General features: G+C 47.3%; 1 protein-coding gene across 2 annotated transcripts in view; it reads left to right on the top strand.

Annotated features, from left to right (window-relative positions):
- Window positions 1–20,857, top strand: part of NEGR1 (neuronal growth regulator 1) — a 188,246-nt gene that overhangs the window by 63,390 nt on the left and 103,999 nt on the right. For both annotated transcript variants that reach the window (XM_048945051.1, XM_048945052.1), the window contains exon 2: window positions 16,876–17,108. In XM_048945051.1, coding sequence (XP_048801008.1) covers window positions 16,876–17,108 — 233 coding nt within the window. The remainder of the gene's footprint in view (window positions 1–16,875; window positions 17,109–20,857) is intronic.

The following is a 20,857-nucleotide window of genomic DNA, read 5'->3' on the forward strand; positions in this document are numbered from 1 at the left end:
GGGAGCATGATGTCTTCCAATGCTCCTGACTGGAAGGCACAGCAACCCATGGGGTCTGCCCATGGCCAGGGCACTGCAGGCGTTACCTTCACCAGCAGTGTGCTGGCCAAGCTGCTGCAATTAGCCACCCGAATGAAATACAGCAGCGAGACCGAGCTTGTTTCATAATTACCACGTTTCATAATTATCACGTATGAAATAGTTTCAGAATGAATCTTTCGGGGATCTTTCTTGAATCTTAGCAGCATTTTTAAAGCCATTTCTAATTTAAAGACTCTGCTTTCAAAAACAGTCTTTGTACATGCCAGAGGGAAAAAGCCAGCAATAAAAAAACTGAGTTGATACCAATGCAAATTCCCCATGAATTTCACAGCTTTGTGAACCTCTAAGCTCTTAAACGCCTTTGGAACCTCTTGATCCTGGTTTCTTGGCAAATTGTAGTCAATATCTTGTGAATTTCTGTTCCCCTAAGCTCTGGCTTGCCATCCATAAGCACGGTGGCACCAACATACTTTCCTTTGGAACTGGAATATTTTATCACTTCTGTTCCTTGAAAATGTTTTGACGCTTTCAGTAGAAAGTGAGGTTTGGTCCTTAAGCCAAACTTTGGTCAAAGCAATAAATGTATATATGCATTTCTTCCACTGAGAGTGGCAGTGCAGCCAGTACCAGCCACAGGGACACAGCAGGGTCCCGCTGAGGTTGGAACTCCATTTCTGACTTCGGTGATGCCTTTTATTGCTCATTTATTTTAAGCAAGGGCTTCATGACGGAAGCTAAGAATCCACATGCACAGTGATTCATTCATTTTTTTATCCATATGGGAAAAGGTTAACTGTTGATGAAATGTGCTTTTTTTTTGTTCTATCACATCTTTGAATTTAGAAGGGGAGGAATAGCCTGGCCTCTGAGCAAGCCATTAATAACTGCTAGTATCACAGTATATGTAAAATTCAACTGTGATAATTTGCTAAGTAAGTCCATATTTCTCCACTTGAAGCAGCCTTAGGGAAGCTATAACTAAGACATCATTTTTTTTCCTAATTTCTCTCAGAAGTCTATATTCAGGGCTAGGTACTTCTTGCTCATTCAAGACACTTTACAGAAATTGGATGAAAGTGCTCCAGCCACGCTTTTCAGTCTACGCTATGAAAATATGATTTATATAAAACCCTTCCCTTGGGAATCGAGTCTTGAAGTAAGGGCAATGTATGCATCCTGCCTTTCTTCGTGGGCTGGATGCTGTTAACGCAGGAGTGCAGGGATGTGGGCACTGCCCTCAGCCCCAGAGCTGCTCTGGTCAATGCAGGTTATGGGAGGATCCTCGGCGTGCTCCTGAGCAGCACTGCGGAGCGCAATTTGAGGAATAATTACGGATTAAATGTCACGAAGGAAAGGAGCTGAAACGCAGGGAGCGGTTAAGCGCTATAAAACGCTGCTGTACGTTTGGAAATGGCTTCTCTGGTTTGTTTAAATTTTCTCGTTCTGGATCTGTTCTGTGCTTCTCTGTTCTGCTCCACTCTACGCTGCTCCACTCCATTCTTGTGTGTTTGTTTGTTCTGATAAATGGCTGCAGTGGATGCGATGGAGAGAGCTTCTAACTCTTGTAAGTGTTATTTGCATCTTTCCCTGTCACTGGTCATTCACTGCTGCTGATGAAGGATGACTGGGATTGTTGCACTTGCTGGGAATGTTTGCTTTGAGTTCATAGAGTTGCAGTCCCATAGCAGTAGGGGATACAGGTTGGATACGAGAGAGCATAATATGGTACAGAAAAAGCAATGCGAGAGGTTGTGGTTTGTTTTCTTTATTTTCCCTTTTCCTCTGCTGATCTTTGAGTCCTGACAGAGAAGAGAAAGCGATGGAAGTGTGTCTCAGTGTGAGACATGGCTAACATGGCTTCACCCACGGGTCATGCTATGCCTTGATGCGTCCTGATGTCATCCTTGGATGTTGTGGAAGAATCCAGAAGCATCACGTGAGAGTGGAAGGACATTCCAACAACCAGGTCTTCTTTCTCAGAAGACATTTGCTTACCCTGCCTTCTGTGTGCTGTTGGTGGGGCTGCCCCAGGCAGATGCCCACACCAAGGAGAGCTTGCTTGGCCCTGCAGAACTCTGTGCTCTGCCCCTGGCCTTCCCACAGCAGCACCTCTGGGGCCAGAGAGCTGCCCAGCGTGAGCAGCCAGCAGGGCAGGATCTGTGTGGGAACTGCTGCATGGTGAGCTGAGATGGGTCTGGCAGGGTGCAGTGCAGCTGCCCTGGGAGGGGAGAATCCATGGCTTCCTTTGGCTTGAAAGGGTTTTTAATCTGAGAGGCAGGCAGGCAAGACTGCTGTCTTAGTGGGAACAGCGACAAGAGGAAATAAAGTTTTGTGACATTTTAGGTAAGGAATTTTGACATTTGTACAATTTTATGCAGAGCAAAGTTTTTGATGTGCCAGTGGTATTTGAGAAATAGTTGAATTGCCTTTTTAATTATTTGTCAAGGGCACCTAGAGTCTCGGAAATGCATTATTTCATGTTTTATAGGTTGGAATCTAAACAAATAAATGTTGTTGAGAGCTCAAATGACTGTGTGCACAGTGTGCAACAGCAGTTAAAATGCTTTGGTGTATTAAAAGTATGGAATGTATTACAGCAGCACGTTGAACAATAGCACAGCTCATCTGGACCCACGCAGCCAATTTTGTTTGCCTACCCTAAGCTATAATTAAGATTGACAAGGTTATCCAGAGCAGGAGGATAAATATTACAGAAATTTTTGATATGTTGACACATGACTGAAGTACTGTAAAAATGAAATTTCTGGACAAGTGCAAACACAACTATGACAAGGTTACTGCTGGAACCTTGGGATACCAGTGAAGGAGTTCTGGTGGGCTGCAGGGCTGGTTTCTGCCCAGGGCTGCGGGGGCTTTAGTTGTGGTTCTCACCTGTGAAGAACAATTTTAGGTTAAAAATACCCATGTGTTGAGCATTACTGCTGTGTGTAGCTTGGTTGGCAGCTGCCCCAGTGCCCACAGAACAGTGCACTTGTGGTATGGCTACACCTGCACCGTGTGTGGGGCTCACTGCATGGGAGTGGGCATGATTTGGCTGCTGCTCCCTTTGTAAGCAAAGCTGCTCTCCCCCCCTGCTCCCACCTGTCTCCAACTTCACTGCTGCTTCACTTTTTCTGACCATAGGCAGCATCACACACCACGTACTTCATTTCTCTTTCCCATGGGGCTAACCACCTACATCCTATTTTAAGATCTATTTTCAGCTCGCTCTAGCAATTAACATGCAGTATTGGAATAAGTCTGGCCAGCAAAATTATTGGGTCATTCCACTGAAATGCCCATTATAGATAAACATGCAATCAGGCATCTGTGGCCGTGCACGAAGTCAGCCCTCCATTATCCCCCCATACACGGATAGCCATAAACACGCTTCTGTACACACAAACAGAATTTGTATTAAAAATACTGGAAATAATTAAGTCTCACTCATCCCTGGGTATAAACACGGAGTTTCACTGCAGTTAATTGGAGCTGAGTATGTGTAACAGTTGAAAGCTAGGTCATTATTTTTTACAATCGTCTGCAAATTTGTAATTTATGTGCAATTATGTAGGTAAATTCTCTGTCTTCTACTAACAGAAACAAGAAACAAAGGCCAAGCATGCTTACTTTTAAAAACTGTGAGGTTCCCCTTCCCTGCTCCCTTGGCGGTGGTTCCATCCCTCAGAGCCATGGGCAGCGGTCTCTATGATCAGACCCAGCACTGTTATTCCCATGATGTATCTGAGCTCATTGTGGCTGTGCTGGTGCCCATCAACACGACAGGATGTGGCCCTGGGTGTCACCTGGGGGCTTCAGTGCTGCTCCATGCCTGCCAGCTCCTGCAGCAGCACGGCCAGCTCTCCGTCACCCCACGCCTCATCCAACTCAAGGGCAGAACACAGCAGCTTCTGAAATGTGATGATTCTGTCAATATTCTGAGTTTCGTATCTAGAGTGTCTTCCACTCCTTCATGAGTTTGCTTAGAAAGCCCTCGCTGTGATGGGGCCAGGCTCTGGGGCAGTGGCATTGCTGATGTGGTGGTTGGAGAAGTCAAGCAAGCTCTGCCATTGGCAGATGGCAATCTCTTTGATAGTAGGATTTCATGTAAGATGTATTACTTCAACAAAAAGTAGAACATATTGCAGATGCATCCACCTCACAGCAGAGAGAGGAATAATGGTGTTGGTATCTGAAAAATACCAACTGTCACTAAAATTTATACAGTTAATGAAAATAAATAGCATTTATTGCAGTAAGAGATGGGTTTGATCCATTTCTTGGTGTTTTCTGTTCCTTGTAGGCAAACAAACAAGGAAACATGGGGGTTGCATGGAGGTACCTCGGGGTTTTGCACAGCAGGAGCTGTGAGCTGGGTGCAGGGATGGCCTGGCTTTGGATTCGTCCTGTGCCCAGCCCCTAGACAGCCTCTGTTCGTACATTCTTAATGGATCAGCAAATTCCTGTTAATTACCTTTCCTGTGTTATAGATCAGAGTAAATTATTGATGTTTGCCTCGTTGTTGTAAAAAAAAAAAAAAAAAAAAAAAAAAAAAAACCAAATCAGCAATACTTTAACACCTTATGCTGAGGATATGACTGGGCAAAAAGGAGGTAATGCCTATGCATGTTCTTTAGAAAGTGTTTTCCTGTGTTATTCCGGAGTTGCAGATAGTGTTTATGAGAGACAAGTCAATTAATCTCAGATATCTGTTGCTCTCCAAGATTAATAACCTCATTCTGAGCCATGCTATTTGTGGTGCAAATGTGTGTTTTAAAAAATACTGAGAAGAAGTAGAGCCAACATCCTGCAGCCATCCCAGCTCACCACCCCAGGCTGACTGCGTTCCTCCCGTTGCTGCAGCACATTCTTAAGCCCATGCAGTTGGTTCCTCTTGCAGCCTGCAGCAGGACTTGCAGCACCACATACAGCTGTGATTCCGCCTGTGGGGATCAGCCTTTTTTCCCTGCTTCCTTGATGAGTTGCTAGAGAATGGTCTTTGACCCTCATTCTCATATGAAGATGTGTTTGGGAGGTCGTTTTTGTTGGGGTGAACTCTCTGGTCCCATCCAGCGCTTGCTGAGGCCCAGCAGCCGAGGGCTCCCCTGGAGGAGGAGTTGCTCAGTGGGTGATGCCAGAGCTGCGACTTGCTGCACACCTGAGGGCAGCGCTGCTCACTGCTCCGCGGCTCTCTGAGCATTCTCATGGTCTGTGAGCGTGGCTGCTGCACTAATAACCCAGCAGATAAAGGAAGCCCAGGAATCGAAAAATGGCACGGAGTGGGCGGGCAGCTGGAGCCGTTCTGGCGAGCAGCATTCGCTGTGTTTGTCTGGGCAGGAGCAGGAAAGGTGGATCAGCAATCAGAGGCAATGTAGCTGTTTCTAATGAAGTCAGACTTCACAAATGTCATGGTGAGGTCCCACGTGGACTTTCAATTATTTCTGCCCAGGACACAGCCAGGTTTTCTGCTTGTTTGGGTGTTGTTGTTTTATTTTTTCTCTTTTCCCAGCAGTCTGAATTCAGTTCAGTTCCTTCCAGAGATACTTAATCAAAACCCACGTGGCTGTTCTTCATGCTGAAAGGCTGCCAGGCTCCGTGGGGCCGTCACCCACTGCCATTCCTTGCTCCCACTCTGCTCAGGGTGAGAGGGGCTGTGCCTGCTCAATGGTTCTCGTGGGGCTCAGGGAGTTACAGAACGAAACATATTTCATCCATTAATTTAAATAAACATATAAATATATGTGTAGATGCATGTGTGGGATGAATTTCAAATGAGATAAGGCTGCTGCATAGCTCTTTCCAGTGAAGTGTTCCTATTTCTACTCTGGGACAGTCGAAGACCAAGGGAGAGAGACCAGAATTGGGTTGGTGGCTGGGCAGCCACTGCAGGGACACAGCAGCTGGCTGCACAGCTGGCACGGCTGCTTTGCTGACACGGCTGCATAGCTGGCACAGCTGGCACGGCTAGGTGGAGCACTGCTTTCTGTGGGACTCCTCGTGCTGCTCAGTAGTGCTTCCCACCATGTGCAGCATGTTGCCCTGCTGTGTTTGTGCTTGGCCATGAATGATTTCAACTTCAACTTAGGCAGCTCCTGAAAAGGTGTAGGAATCATTGTTGTTATATGATGACCACGTAGCAATGCATATATAGAGCAACGTAGTTAGCAATTCAGTTATCATGTGATGTGTACATGGATGTGTGTAACGATCTGGTTACGTACACCGGATGGTCATGCAGTGCTCTATGCAGTTCTGTGCTGTGCGGTGCAGAACCCAATTGCTTGAGGTGGAGAGGAGCAAAATTCCATTCACTGGTCTGGTTGTTCACTGGGTGATTTTTGGTGCCACCTGTGCCGGCGGGACGGGGATGTGCCAAGTGTGGTTGCTAATACTTCTAATTCCAGTTCTTCAACACAGCTGCTCTCTGACCATTACGAGTCAAAACCATGCAATAAGGCGTCATTTAATGTCAAAACATACAGAGATTTGTTTGCAGCTGTTCTATAGAAATGTGATTTTTAATGCGCCGTGTATGCTTTGCAGCGTGTTACCTCACCTGTTAATGCACTCTACATTCTAATATACCACATACAGAGTTTATCAATAATTGATTCAGTTTTGAAAAGTCTATTTGTTCCGTGACACCGGAGATGTGAAATGGTTAGCTTTCAAACAAGGTGGTTCTGTCATTCCGCCTCTTTTACAAGTAAAATATCAGCTAACATATTTCGAGCATGAATAAGACGGCTGGATATTTTTTCAAAGGGAAAATATAAAGTGAAAAGAAAAAAGGAATTCCCACTAGTTATTACTTAAAAGCCTGTTTATGGGTAATGTGCTAAAGGAAACTACGCGGGAACGTTTCATTCCTACACAAAGGTTATGCAAATGTTGTCAGGTTGCATCAAACTTTGCCTGGGAGCCCTCGTGCAAGCTGCAGTCATCTCAGAACAGATTCAAATGACACAAAGGATTTCTCAGGACTTACACAAATATTTGCATGTAGGTACTCACTGGATCACTGGATGGCTTTGGGGAGAGTTTGTTCATCTTTCTGCTGTGTGCTCTAGTCAGTTATTTATTTCTCCAGAAAAGAAGACCTGTAGCGAGAAATGCCTTTTTTAGCATCCCAAATGAGTGCATTTAATTTCCATGACTTTTCATGACTTGTAAGATCACTGCCTAACCCGAGCCATGGCTGTGTTGCACAATAGGTGTCAGCCTAAGGGCCTGATTCTGCGCAGGGACATCAGGCAGGCATCAGACATTGCATGCATCGCTGTGCGCAGTGCATGGCTTGCTTCCGAGCTCTGCAGAATCCATGCTGAGCAACTGGTCACAGACAGTTGTCCGTGCTGTCATAGGTTGGGGTGAGGTCTTGTCCATGCTGAGCTCAACCAGGAGCATAGAAAGAAGGCTGCCGTGTTTGCAATCCATTCACATCGTGGCTGCATCATGGCCGCAGTATGGCCACTAAGTTAAAGACAGGAAAACAGAGTTTCAGTTTACCCGTGTAGCTTTTTACTTCCATAAAAGCTACAAGGCCAAGCACTAGGTGAAACTAGAATTTGTTCAGATTTATTTTCTTCCAGCAATTTCAAAGCCTTTTTTTTTGCTATAATTTGCCATGCTAAAAGCAAACACTTTTCTGAATCTTATCCATTATCGTAGAAGACGAATGATTTGTTTAAATTTTAAATGTGAATGATTCCAAGGGAAGACTTAGATATGGGATATATCTTGTAAGAGATGAGAATTCAAACACACCTGAGCCCACCTGAGCTTGGGGTTCTCCGCGGCACTGCAATGCATGAGCCTCACCAGCCTCACCTCCCTCCTCTGAGCACAGAGCTCATCCTCCCCTCCCGAGAGCTCCACCACAACGCGGGGTTGCAGCACAATTGGATTTCCCTGACTTTTATTTAGTACTAAGACTCCAAACAGCAGTATATCAGCTCACTACATGTTCCTAGAGGGAAGCACAGATGGAACCATGTACCGGCCCTGATAGCAGTCACGTGAATTACTTGGTTACTATTTTGGGTGGAAAATTCTATTTTATGGAAGCCTCTGAGATTTTAAATTTTAGTTTCCTTTTGCAGTGGGATGAAAATAACTTCTCAGGTACTTCTACTGAAGTGGAAGTGGTGGAATGGCCTCTTCTGCTCGTTGTCCTTCCCCAGCAATGCAGGAGGTGTCTGTGAGTGCTGCATCCCCACAGGCGCCGGTGTCCAGAGTCAGTGCTGTGCTGAGGACACATTTTCTGCACACAGCACACAAACCACGTGCGTGCCCAGGGATGTGAGCGTTTGCTTTGCTCCCGTGTGCTATGAGCAGCTCTGCAGTGCCAGTGTGACAGCAGTGAGGCCAGGCATGCATGCTGTGCTGGCTACTTGTTTCCCAACTTCCGTCTCTGCTATAAAAAGATTTGCAATACCCCAATAATAAATGCATTCATCACCACATCTTCTGTAATCACTGCAGTTCCTGAGCCGCTATTTGGCACTCATTAGCTGAAACTCCCATTCACCTGTAATTTATGAGAAGCATACAATTATGTGTTATCACTACTTCAAGTGATTACTACACTGTATGTTTTTAAGATAATGGCACGAAGCACTCCGAGATGAATTGAACCTCTCCAGGTAGCTTTGCTTCTGTCATTAACTCTATTATTTTACTTAAACCGCCCTGGAGAGACCCATCTTGCAGGGCTGCTGGAAGGAGCCCTGGGCCAGCACTGATCTGATGAGGGACACAACACAGTACCCGATTACCTCCTGTCTCGTGTGTCCTATTTATCTGTACAGTAGATGTTATTATAAGAAAACCCTAAAATCCAGCTTGCTTTCACTCAGTGTGAATGTTGGTTTTTATGAAGTCTAAAGTGAAAAATCGCTTATCTGATAGAGAAGTGTGGAATGTAAAAGCTGGACATTCAGAGATCAGCTGGCAGGGCAGCAGTCCTGTCGTGTTATCCATTTCACAGCATCATGTTCTCTGTAGGAGAAATTTCTCCTGCAAAGAGCAGTGTGCCCCAGATGCAGGGGTCACCACAGAGGCATCCACTGCTCCCACACCAACAGCGGGGCTCCCCGCTTCTGACACTCCTCTCCCATAAGGAACAGCACAAAATACTGAAGACAAAGCCATGCAGCGAATGGTTTGCTGACTGTTCCGCATGGTAGAACTCTTCTGTGTCGTTTACAGAAGTTGTTTTTCCTTTGTCACAAAAGGAGTTAATCAATCCATAGCCGAGGTGGCAGCATTGGGCAGTGCTGGGAGTACCAAATCACACCGCTGAGCCGGGGCTGTTAGCGGCAGCGTGTCGTGCTGCGGGCAGGGCAGGGTGTGTGCAAGGCGTGCTGCTCTCTGCAGCTTTGTGCTGAAACCATCGGGCAATGAGGGCTGGGGCAGAAGGAGAGGCTTTGCTCAACTCCCTGCGCTCCGCCTGCCGGCTGTGTGCGGGGATGGGCCGGGGAACCGCGGCGCACAACGGCGGTGTGGGCTGAGTGCAGCCTTGGTGGCACTGCAGAGCACATTGCTGCCATCCCGAGCTCACCCTTCGAGTCCTACAGTCCGAAGGGATTTCATTTAATCCTTTAATTAATCCTTCATTAGCCGTTTAATTAATAATTAATTAACCGCCCTTTTTTGTCCTAAGATCACTTCCGTGATGCAGATAGAGATGAGTGCAGAATTAGGACAGCGTCTGCTTAAATTAATGCAAACGTTCTGACCCGTGTTTGGGAAAATATTTTGAAAGTAGAATTAAAATATTTTCACAGGAAAAAAAACAACGCAAACCACTTCTAGTTAAACAAGTCACACCGTGCTGTGCAGAACTGATCCTCTACTGGTTTTCCATCAAAGTGTTCACATGTGAAGGCTGATCCGCCCCTGCCCTGAGAGTGGTGGGGTGCTGAGCAGGCTGCCCAGAGAGGTGTGGGTGCCCCATCCCTGCGGGAGCTCAGGGCCGGGTGAGATGGGGCTCTGGGCAGCCTGAGCCAGGACTTCATCTGGTGGTTGGCAGGAGCTTGGTGCTCCCTGAGGTCCTTTCCAACCCCATTCTGTGGTTCTGCGGTGATGTGGGGATGTGGGACATGGTGATGTGGTGGCGATATGGTGGTCTGGCAGAGGGGGTCAGGCCTGAGCAGCATGGGTAACCAAAGCAGTGCTTGCATGTCTGCAGGGTCTTGAAGTAAAATGCTGCAAAGTTCATAAATGTTTGTTGGGAGCTGCTGGTTGTAGAGAGAAGCTGAAGTCTCCATCCATTAGATCAGCTTTGCTTTATTCCTGGCTCACCCAGTGCTGCTGCAGACACGTAGCACATACATTTGCAATGGATTTTCTGCTTGCTGCGAGTCAACAGGGGGCAGGCAGCTCAGCACGCAGAGTGAGCTGTGCAGGAAGGAGCACTCATACAAAGCAGTCGAGTGCACCCCAGCTGAGTGCTGCTGGTGTTGTTAAGCAGAAAGTACTTTTAGAGGTAACTCTGAGGCATTGCTCATACAACTGGATGCTGTTTGCTGCCACTGGGTCTGCTCTGCTGCTGCAGGATGGGGCTCTGAGGTGGGATCTCAACCCCAGCACTTCTGAGCTCCTGCCCTGCACAGCTCCTGACTGCCAGTCCCCCAACATTTCCTGCTCATCTCTTTGCATCTTTGCCCATCTGTGGCACAGCAGGCTCCCTCTGCAGGCTGTGTTCACCTCTGCATATTTCCTAAGGATTGAATGTTGTTTTGGGGGAAAAAAATATTAATCTTGGTAGGATTTAGATTTAAAAGTCCCTTCCAACTCTCAGGATTCTATGATTCTGTGACTAAAATGCTATTGGTATTTCTTGTTGTTAAACTCTTGTATGAACACGACAAAGACCTGGGGACAGCAGAGCAGACCTGTGTGGGTCTGAGACTGCTCTGTAAGAACTGCAAAGCTGTAGGAGATATGGGGAGGTCTGATCACAACTGAACTGGGAAAAGAGAGCCTGAAATAACAGAATTGTAGAATATCCCGAGTTGGAAGGAATCCATAAGGTTCATTGAGCCCAACTCAGTCCACCTGAGCTGTCTGTTCAGGAGTTACTCCATCAGGCAGATGCTGAGATGTTCCTCAGAGCAGCCCATGGAGAACTCAGAGCAGCCGCTCAGCAGCTCATGGATGGAGGCTCTGCAGAAGCAGAAGCTCTCAGCACATCTCTGTGCCATTCCTAGGTCTGCAGCTTAGCTGCACCAATCTCACCTTCTGCTGTGCTCCTGAGCTGAACCCTGACCCACTCCCTTCCTCAGTGTTGCTCAGCTCAAAGCCAATCTCTTTTTTAAGCAGAGGAATTTTGACGATGCTGTTTTTTGCAAAGGTTTTCCTTGAATCCAAAGCATCTATAGCCCAGTCCTAAACCAGTTTCATGGGAGGTGCATCAGTCAGTGCACTCCCAGCTTGTACCCCCCTGCCCTGCCAGGGCAGCTCACACACTGTAGGATGCTCCAGGGGGAGGTTTAGCTCTGCTCTTTCAGCTCCCACAGCTCTGCCTACACCCAGCCATGAAGGCTCTTCAAGCCAAGTTCTTCTTGCTCTTCAGGGAGCAGGCTGGATTCCAGGGCTTCTGGTAATTGGCATAGAAGTGTTCACAGCAGGGCTGCGGGTTACAGAGAGGCAGTCTACACCAAGGTGGGGCCTGTTGTGATCCTGAGTGTTCCTCACTGATGGGGGCTGGACTCTGTGAAGGAGCATCTCTGCGGTGCCCCCCGGCACTGTCTCTGCACTGATCCTTCTGCTGCCCAGGCCCTGGGGCTGAAGGGTTGGGGGGAGCCCTGCGTGGGGACACTGGGGGCGGGAGGTGATGTGGTGACACACTGACGTGGTGATGTGCTGACATCTGAAAGGGCTGCACGGGTTGAATTCAGCTCCAGATGTATGAGCCGGTATTTAATGCACTTATCCCCGCAGCTTTGCAATTCAGGTCAAGTCAGTAATTGCACAAGAGCTGAGGATAATGGTAGCTTTCGGTCTTAATTTAATGAAGATTGTTTTGTAATTTTTAAGTACTGACAAGTGCTATCCAGATGCAGCCCTCAAAGCTTGTATTTGAGACTGCTGGAGACAAGCTGGTGTCCAGCACACCGAGATGGGGGTTTGTGTGCAGTCCCAGTGGAGCATCAGGAAGAGCTGTGTGCATGGAGATGAATGGCTCTGGGTGTTAATTACTGGGAAATGTGGCTTGAGAGCTGGGGAAGGGGGAGGCGTCACAACATAGGATGAAAAACCCTGTGCAATCGGGGCGAGAGTGTGCTTCACCATACTTACAAATTACAGAAGATCGGCCCCATTAATAATGATTAGAAAAATACTAAAGTAGTAAAATACTTTCATCCATGTGACAGCTAGCATTAAAATCTAGTTCTTGTGCTTCCTGAGTAGAGAACTCCTGATTACAATCATCAGTTAGAAAATGAGTAGGTTTCATCCAATCTTCTAAGTATAAAAATAGGAGAAATATCTTCTGAGTGCAGCTATAAATTAATCAATCCTTCTCCAAGCAACGCAAAGGCAAAAAGAGCAAAGAGCTCCTTTGCTTAAGGATTGTGGCATTTTCCTTAGTTGTGCTACGCCGCTCATATTAACTTGCAGGAATAGTCGGTGCTGTGCATAGATTGATGAGTGGCACTGTGGAGTGCTGAGCACAGAGGAGGGGCAGGAGGGTGCTGGGCAGTGTGGCACAGCTGTGGGGCAGCTGCATGTGAGAGCAAGCTCTGCTCACACTCATCACGGCGTTCTCAGGTTCGCTGAGCACTTTTTGAACTGTTTGAAAGGGAAGATAACAGCTGGACAAGGTTTTAATTTGAAGGAGGGAAGATTTTGATTGGATGTCAGGGGGAAGTTCTTTGCTATGAGAGTGCTGAGGTGCTGGAACAGCTGCCCAGAGAGGCTGTGATGCCCCGTCCATCCCTGGAGGTGTTCAAGGCCAGGTTGGATGGGGCCTGGGCAGCCTGGGCTGCTGTGAAATGTGGAGGTTGGTGGCCCTGCATGTGGCAGGGGGGTTGGAGCTTCATGATCCTTGGGGTCCCTTCCAACCTGGGCCACTCTATGATTGTGAGCACTCGCACTTCTCTGAAAGGCTCCCAAGGGCAAATATTCCACAGTGCAAACCCAAGTTGTCATTTCGTAATGCTCATCTTGGTGGCTCTGGCTGTAGGCTGTGCATGCAGGGCAGCAGCTCTGCAGCAGTGTCTGTTCTGTGTGTGGGGATGTGCAGCCCTGCTGCCTACCAGCTGCTCCAGAGATGTGCGTGCATTTGAGAAAGAAGTGAGCGGTGCACAGAAAGAGGCGCAGTTGGTTGCATTAGAAACCATTTCTGAGGTGTATCACTGGATTGCTTCTTCCATGGAGTCAGTACACGCTTCATTCTTCACACACGTTGCGTGTACCAGGCTATGTCATGTAAAGGCTATCCTCTGCAAATGGTTTCAGCCACATTATGCAACGTGTTCAAATCACTTTTTGCACAGCGAGGGAATTCGAGTGGGTTCTGACAGAGAGAAGGGGTTGCTTTGGGCACTGAAGGATTGTAGGAGGAAGAACCTGTTCCCAAATTACCCCATTTGAATCCCATCTCTGGACCCAGTATGCTTACACACCTGACCTGCTCAATGCATTTGCAGAGATTCCTTTGAGGGAATTTTTCTTCAAATGTGAAAATGTTCCTCAACAGCTGAAAATCAGCTCTGTCTGTTCCTTGGCTTTCACGTTTCACACAGCAATTGTGTGCGATGTTCTTTTTGTTAATTAGTACTACACAGAGCTTTAGCAGGTGTTTGTGTCTATCTGTGACACCTGTTCCCTGCAGGAGCACAGGCGTTAACGGACGATGCTCCTCAGTTGTTTTAGAAGACTGTTGGACCAAGTTGGAATCCCACTGCCATCTTCATCAGCACCGCAACCATCAATGCCTGCAGCCCTTCAAGGCAGGGCACGTTGGTCCCACAGCTGGGGGGGCTGCACTCTGTGGGGGGGGGGGATCACACATTCAGTGCATTTGTGGCTGTGTGTTTGTGCACCAGTGAGGCAGCAACGTGGAGCCGTCCCTCCAGGAGCACTGATGTAGAAGTGATGCTCCCAGCTGCTGCAGAAACACACTGCAGAGGTTCCAGGGAGCACCCGAGCTCCCCAGCTTCCCCTGGCCTGCTGCTCACTGTGATCCGTTTGGCACAGAGCAGCTCCTGGCACTCTGAGCACATCCAGCTCCCTCAGATCCCTGCTGGGATTCACAGCCTTCCATGGAGCCCTCCGCCCTCAGAGGGACGCTTCCCTCTGCCACCCCCATTCATGTCTTACACATCACACACGGCTTCCATCTGAGCTGCCTGTCTATTCAGATTCCACGATGAGACCCTTAATTAAATGACTGAATAGTTATTTTTGCGATCATTTGTGAAGAATTTCAGCCCGACGCTTCTGGTTTCTTATTTCTAATACGAATGTCACTTTTCCCATTAAACAATGCTGCCATATGCGTAAGCTACTAAATCACCATTTTCCCCTACCTAACAGTTTCCATAGTTGCACTATTTAAATGCTTTATCAAAGAGATTTACCGCATTATCTCCTTCTGTTGGATTTCCTTCATGTGAAAAATCTCTTTATCAAATAAAAATGTCCCATTAGTCTATTGCACTTTGAATTATGTTCCTTAAACTTTTAAAGTCATTTTAAAGCCTTAAGTTCTATTGTGCTCCCAGTGGTTAGCCTAAAATTTGCCTGATTCGCTTTCCTCATTTCCTTAAGTACAGATAATACAGTTATTATTTTCCAGCCACAAAGTACCGCTTTCTCTTTTTCTCCTCCACCAAACCCCCCACGCTGCTGGATTTGTGGCTTTTCGCTCTCAGACCATTCCAGCTCTCTCTGCTGCCATCTCCCTTTTCTGCTCTGCCTTTTCTGTATGTTTGATGTCACCTGTATGGAAAATGGGGAGCAGATCACATCCAGGATTTGAGCCGCTCCTCCCAGCCTTGTGTTCCCTACCTGAGCTGTCGCTGTTCTCTTCTGCTCAGGTCTCATCTCCTCTCTCCTGTCCTTTTCTTAAGACCAACATTTCCGTGGCCAGGAACTGTTCTTGTGTGTGTTTTCCTTCCTATGCGAAGCATCTTTGAACATCATACAGCCATGCTGTGCTGGTGTTCCCCAGTTTTCTTCGCATTGTTGTGCTTGGTTTCTCACCTGCTGCTCCTTCAGGACTTCAGTTGCTGCTCACAGAAGTCATCCTTCTGGCTGAAGGTCAGGAATGCATCTCTAATTCAGAAGATTTTCACTGATCCCTTGTTGCTGCCACACGGAACATAGGTTGTATGCCAGGATCTCAGGCTGGATATTAGGGGAAATTTCTTGTCCCTAAGAGCACTCAGCACCAACACAGGCTTTCCAGGGGGTGGGGATCACCGTCCCTGGGGTGTTCCAGAACCACGGGGATGTGGCATGGAGGGATGTGGGCAGTGGGCATGGGGGTGAGGGCTGGGGTGGGGTCAGGGTTTTGAGAGGGCTTCTCCAACCTCAGTAGTTCTGTGATTCTATGATAGTGACTCTGTCCAAGCAGTGGATAAGCAACAGCCACAAAGTGCATGGGGCTGAGGAATAGCCATCAGTGCCCTTCTTGTCCCCTGCTCTCCCACCTGTCCCTGAGATCCCTAATTTCAAACAGAAGAGCCCAAAACTGTTGGGCTCCATATCACTGCACTGCCACAGCTCGCAGCAGCGCACCTCAGCCCTACACCCAGGGAATGGTGTGAGCTTTCCTTCCTGCATCCTTGGGCTCAGTGGTTGTGCTCAAGTCAGGTGCTGGGACCTGCTGCCACAGTTCTCCAGTGGCTCCTTCCTGCACAGAGCCAAAGGAGCTGCCGGATTGCGGTGCTGCCCTCGGGACTGGTCAGTGACATTCAGGGGCATCTCTGAAAGAGCATTTCTGCTCACCCAGGTGTGCAGGTGAGCGATGTGAGATGATAGGAGGTATGATCTATTTTGGAGAAAATTACAAACATTTTCTAATGCGGAGCACAAAATACTGATAACAGCAGTGCCTAATTGCCTTGGTGGAAGGTTATGCTGCCGTTACACCCAGCTTGTCGGGTTGGTGGATTTTCCTGGTTGCGTATCTATAGAAGAGATTTTCAATTAATACTGACCTTTAATACTCCAACTGGTTTTTGATTCTGGAGATGGTAGAGCAGACTGCAGATGAGGTTTCCCAGCACACCTCGTTCTCTATGTTTTCCAGCTGATTGCTTTTGGGCAGCTGGCAGTGCCTGCGCCAGTGCTGTGTTCAGACCCCGGTGTATTGGGCAGGAGTGCTTCCTCGCTCCTCAGGCAGGTGTATTTTCTGTCTCTGGCTGCACTTTTTACTCGCTGGGAAAAAAAAGTCCTTATGGAGGAATATTCATCAACTATAATTTAGAAAGAGAGGAATCTGTCTGGGGTGCATGTGGTTGTAGGGCACTGGTATCGCTGGCCCTGATCAGAGGGACTTTGCCCTGAAAAGCAGCCTTGGTGGTAACTATTCTTATGAGTGATTATTGCACAAAACCCCAGGTAAGGCACTGTAAACAAATCACACCTACTTGTGCCAGTACCACGCCACTAAAGTTCTAAATAGATTTCATGGAACTGTGCTCTGTTTTCACGTGCTCGTGGTTTTACATCGGTTTGTGAATCAACGAATGCCCCGTATGTTTTGAGGTTCAACTCTAAGACGGTGCAGCTGTTGGCAATCTAAAAATTGATAGCAGGTTAATGGTATTCAGGAAGTCTGAGTTTTCACACCTACGGTTTCCCTTTTCCCCCCAGGTGTTACTTGGAAGATGGAGCTTCCAAAGGTGCGTGGCTGAACCGCTCGAGCATTATTTTTGCTGGCAGTGACAAATGGTCGGTGGACCCTCGAGTTTCCATCGCGACAGCAAACAGGAGAGAGTACAGCCTGCAGATCCAGGACGTGGACGTGACAGATGACGGTCCCTACACCTGTTCTGTGCAAACCCAGCACACTCCCAGAACGATGCAGGTGCACCTAACTGTGCAAGGTACGTGTTTAAGCTAATTGCAAGTTGGTGTTGGGGGCGTGCTGTAAAAGCAGCACAGTTCAGTAATGAACACCAAACTGAAGACAAAGGGAGGCTGATCTTGCTGTACCAATCCGTAGCTTTCGTCTCATCCACACCACAGCTTCCTCATGGAAGTACTGCCTGTCGTTAATTAGAAAAGTCCATTTATTTTCACGAGATGGTTTTCTGTTTCGAGCTGGGCTGCCAGCTTTACGCGTGGAGGTAATATTGATTGTGTTGTTCTGGGGAGAGCAATCCTTCGTTCTGATTGTCTGCATGATAGTTAATGCCCTCGCACGAGGGGCTAAGAAAATAGTTGGAAATTAATTGCATTTATAAAACATATAAACAGGAGCTTAAAATTAATTAGGCTAACTGCAGGAATATAGAGAAATAATAACTCAATAGTTAAAATATGCATAATTATTAAGCGATTGCATTTATATCTTCAGAAATGCAAAGTATAACCTAAGGCTTTAATTTATTAGTCTTTGGTGTAATCATCATTAACATTTTCTTTTGCATTTTTATGAGTGATAAAGCAATGAATATAAAACAGAGGAATTGAAATGGCAATCTCTATTAATCCATATGGCACACACACAAATGATGGGTACCTAATGCTTCTCTAACTAATTGTTCTTAACTGCCGGACCTCCGGAGCGGGGTGCTGTGTGTGTCGGCTGGACTTTGTTGGCTCCGAGGGCATTTGGTGCATGAAAAATCTCAGTGCCACCAGAAAGCCATCGCTGTGTGGTCCCCACAGAGCTCCCCAGAGACTTCTGAGTGTGCAGAGCTGTGTGTGCGCTGCTCCTGGGGGCTGGGGGGCATTGGCACACAGCTGGGCTGGGAGGCTGAAGGGAAGAAGCAGCGACAGCATCAGTTATTGTTTTGGTTGTATATATACTGCATTTCTCCAAGATTATTTCTGTTTTCTGTGGTCATTTGGGCTATACTTTTTTCTATCTTAGCTCCTATTTTGAGGTACCAAACAGTATGAACGGTTATCAGCTGTGCAGGGAGGGTCTTGCTGTGCACACCTGGCAGGTGGGCTGCCATCGCCTGCCCCACATGGGAAGGATCCCTCTGTGGGTCATCACAGGCTGAGCACGGGGCTGCCCAGCTCCGAGCCCTTCCCCTCGTGCTGCTCCATGCCCATGCCTCACTGCCATGTGCTGGGCTTGGAGGGCACAGGTGGAGGATTTATGCATCCTGAGAGAATGGAGACAGAGCTGCCTGAAAGTAACAGGCTGTAAAGGGAACATCAGCTAATTGGCACTGCAGCTTGCACGTGCTTTCTTGCAGCATAGGGTTCACGGGGATGACATCATAACATTTCGTGGAGGTGGTTTTATGTTTCCTTTTCATACCGTTCATGAGTTTGTATTGAAAGATTAGAAGTGACTTCTGCTATTGGGGAAAAATAAATGAAGGGCAAAGCAGATCTTTAGCCAAAGTGGAATCATTCCATCAAAGGGCTGGGTTCCCATCTGTGCTGTGAATGAGTGATCGGCAGCAGCTCGGGAGCAGCAGATGAAATAGAAAGAGCGAAGGAAAATGTAAAGGCAGCAACACAGCCCTATATCATTCCCCTGCCCTACAGTCTGCATTCCATCGAATAACACTGAAAGAAGACCTTTTCCTGCTGAAAACAACAGAAGTGGAGGAGCCAGGGGTCGTAAATTGAATGGACGATACTTAGGTCTGATCATAAGCTCTCAAATAGGTTAAACTGCAGACTATAAAATTGTTTGCTGTGAAACCCCCACTTCAAAAGCTGTGTCCATCCAACTCAGTCTCTCTCTCTCTTTTTGTTCCATTAGATCTTTACATGCACAGATGCAGTAGGTTTCATTTTGAATATCCTTTGCTCTGCTCCTTGGGCTGACAATTTCCAATCCTATGCATCCGAGTGTTTCAGAGAACCCATGCATTTTAGTGGGCAATCCAAAGCGCCCTGATTTCCATCAGTAAAACACAGAAAGGCAAAGAGGTCCAAGCTGCAAAATGGCCAGAACCTAAGTGTGGGCACGGCTCCTGTTTTGTTGTTGGCCCCAGAGTTCAACAGATTCATCATGCCTCCATTACTTGCCTTCTGATTTGATCTATTTTCTGGCTCATGACAGGAGCATCCCCAGGCACAGCTTTGGCTGTGTTACCCCAAATGCTGTGCACTCACAGATTAAACCACAGATCTCATGCACACAATACTGTGTCCTGGGACGTGCTCAATGGCTGTGGGCTGCAGGGAAGCAGCTGCTGTTCCATGCCTGCCCAGTGGGACGAGTGAGAGCAGAGCCTGATGGGGAATTCCACCTCTCCAGCCCCTGCTCAGGGCCCAAAGGAAACACTACGTCAAGCTGTGGTCACTGTTACTGAGTGCTTGGGCAAAGAATTTTGTATCAAGAAAACAAACTGAGGTAACTGATAATAAAAGAAAAATCCTAACGTGTCTTTAGCCCCCATTTACATCAGAGAAAGGAAACCCAGATGAAAGGGAGGAAGATAATCCAGTTTCCTTTACTTCAGTGATCTTGTTAAATAGAAGTGAGAATTACAAAGTAATTAAATTAAAAGTTCAGAAGGTAGGAGTTTGCAATCAGCATAATCTACATCAGAGCCAGGTGCTTGATCTGCAGAGCCGTGAGCTGCGGATCACAGAATCACAGAATGGCCAGGGTTGGAAGCCACCTCAAGGATCACAGATCTCCAGCCCCCCTGCCACATGCAGGGATGATGTCACTCTCAGCTGTTTGCTGAATTGAAGTCAAAAAATGAAATACTTCTCACCCTTACGTATTAATTGTTTAGCTACTCTGGCCGTGCACAGAGCTGACCTTTGAGGGAGGCAATGCGTGGGTCACAGTGCAGCCACCAGGAGGGCTCAGGTGGGTGGGAGATGCCAGGTGAGCCTCAGCCAGGCGCTGCTCCTGGCACCTTATGCCATCTGTGGGTATTGCCCACCATGCCCACCGTGCACACCGGGCGTGCAGATGTCTCAGCTGTCTCCCTGAGTGCCATTTACAGATTTGGTTGGAAACCACAACCTATATTTTAAATTTATGAGTGTGTAATATTTCCAAAGTAATACTCAAGGCCTTTTTTCTGCTTAATAAACCTCTTTAATGTCCCCTAAATATTAATGTATTGATTTAGTCTTTGCAATGTTTGCAAAGTCTAATTTGTTTCTTCAGTCGGGCCAAGAGGGACCTGCATTTGGAGTTAACGAGATAAATCTTACTCAAATTTATTTAAAGTGGGACAAAATAAATATGCAAAAGACTTCTAAACTCACATAGCAACCACTCTCCAGCTAAAACTGACAACACGTTACTCTTTGAAATTGCCAGCACTCGAGCAGGATGTCAGCTCTTGGTATAAGATTAACTCACGACTGCCAACCGCTGTTCATGGCTCGTCCCCACACAGAGCAGAGGGGCTGGGAGAGTGGGATGGGAGAGCTGGCCCCACGTGGAGCCAAGGTCCCATGTCCCCTTGCAGGGCTGATGGCACCAAGAAGTGCAGGATGCTCCCTTTAGGGCTTGTCCTCCTTATCCATTCACTGGATTGCTTCCACACCGATAGCTGCAGGGCCTCGTTCTCTGTAAGATGTCTGTGTATGGCTTTCTGCCCTCTTTAAAAGCCTTAAATCATGGCAAGTGTTTGCACTAGCAGGTGATCTCATTTACTGGGATGTAAGTCTGGAATATTTCATCTGAAATAGAACG

The sequence above is a fragment of the Lagopus muta genome, chromosome 5, assembly GCF_023343835.1.
Source record: "Lagopus muta isolate bLagMut1 chromosome 5, bLagMut1 primary, whole genome shotgun sequence".
NCBI classification, from domain to species: Eukaryota; Metazoa; Chordata; class Aves; order Galliformes; family Phasianidae; genus Lagopus; species Lagopus muta.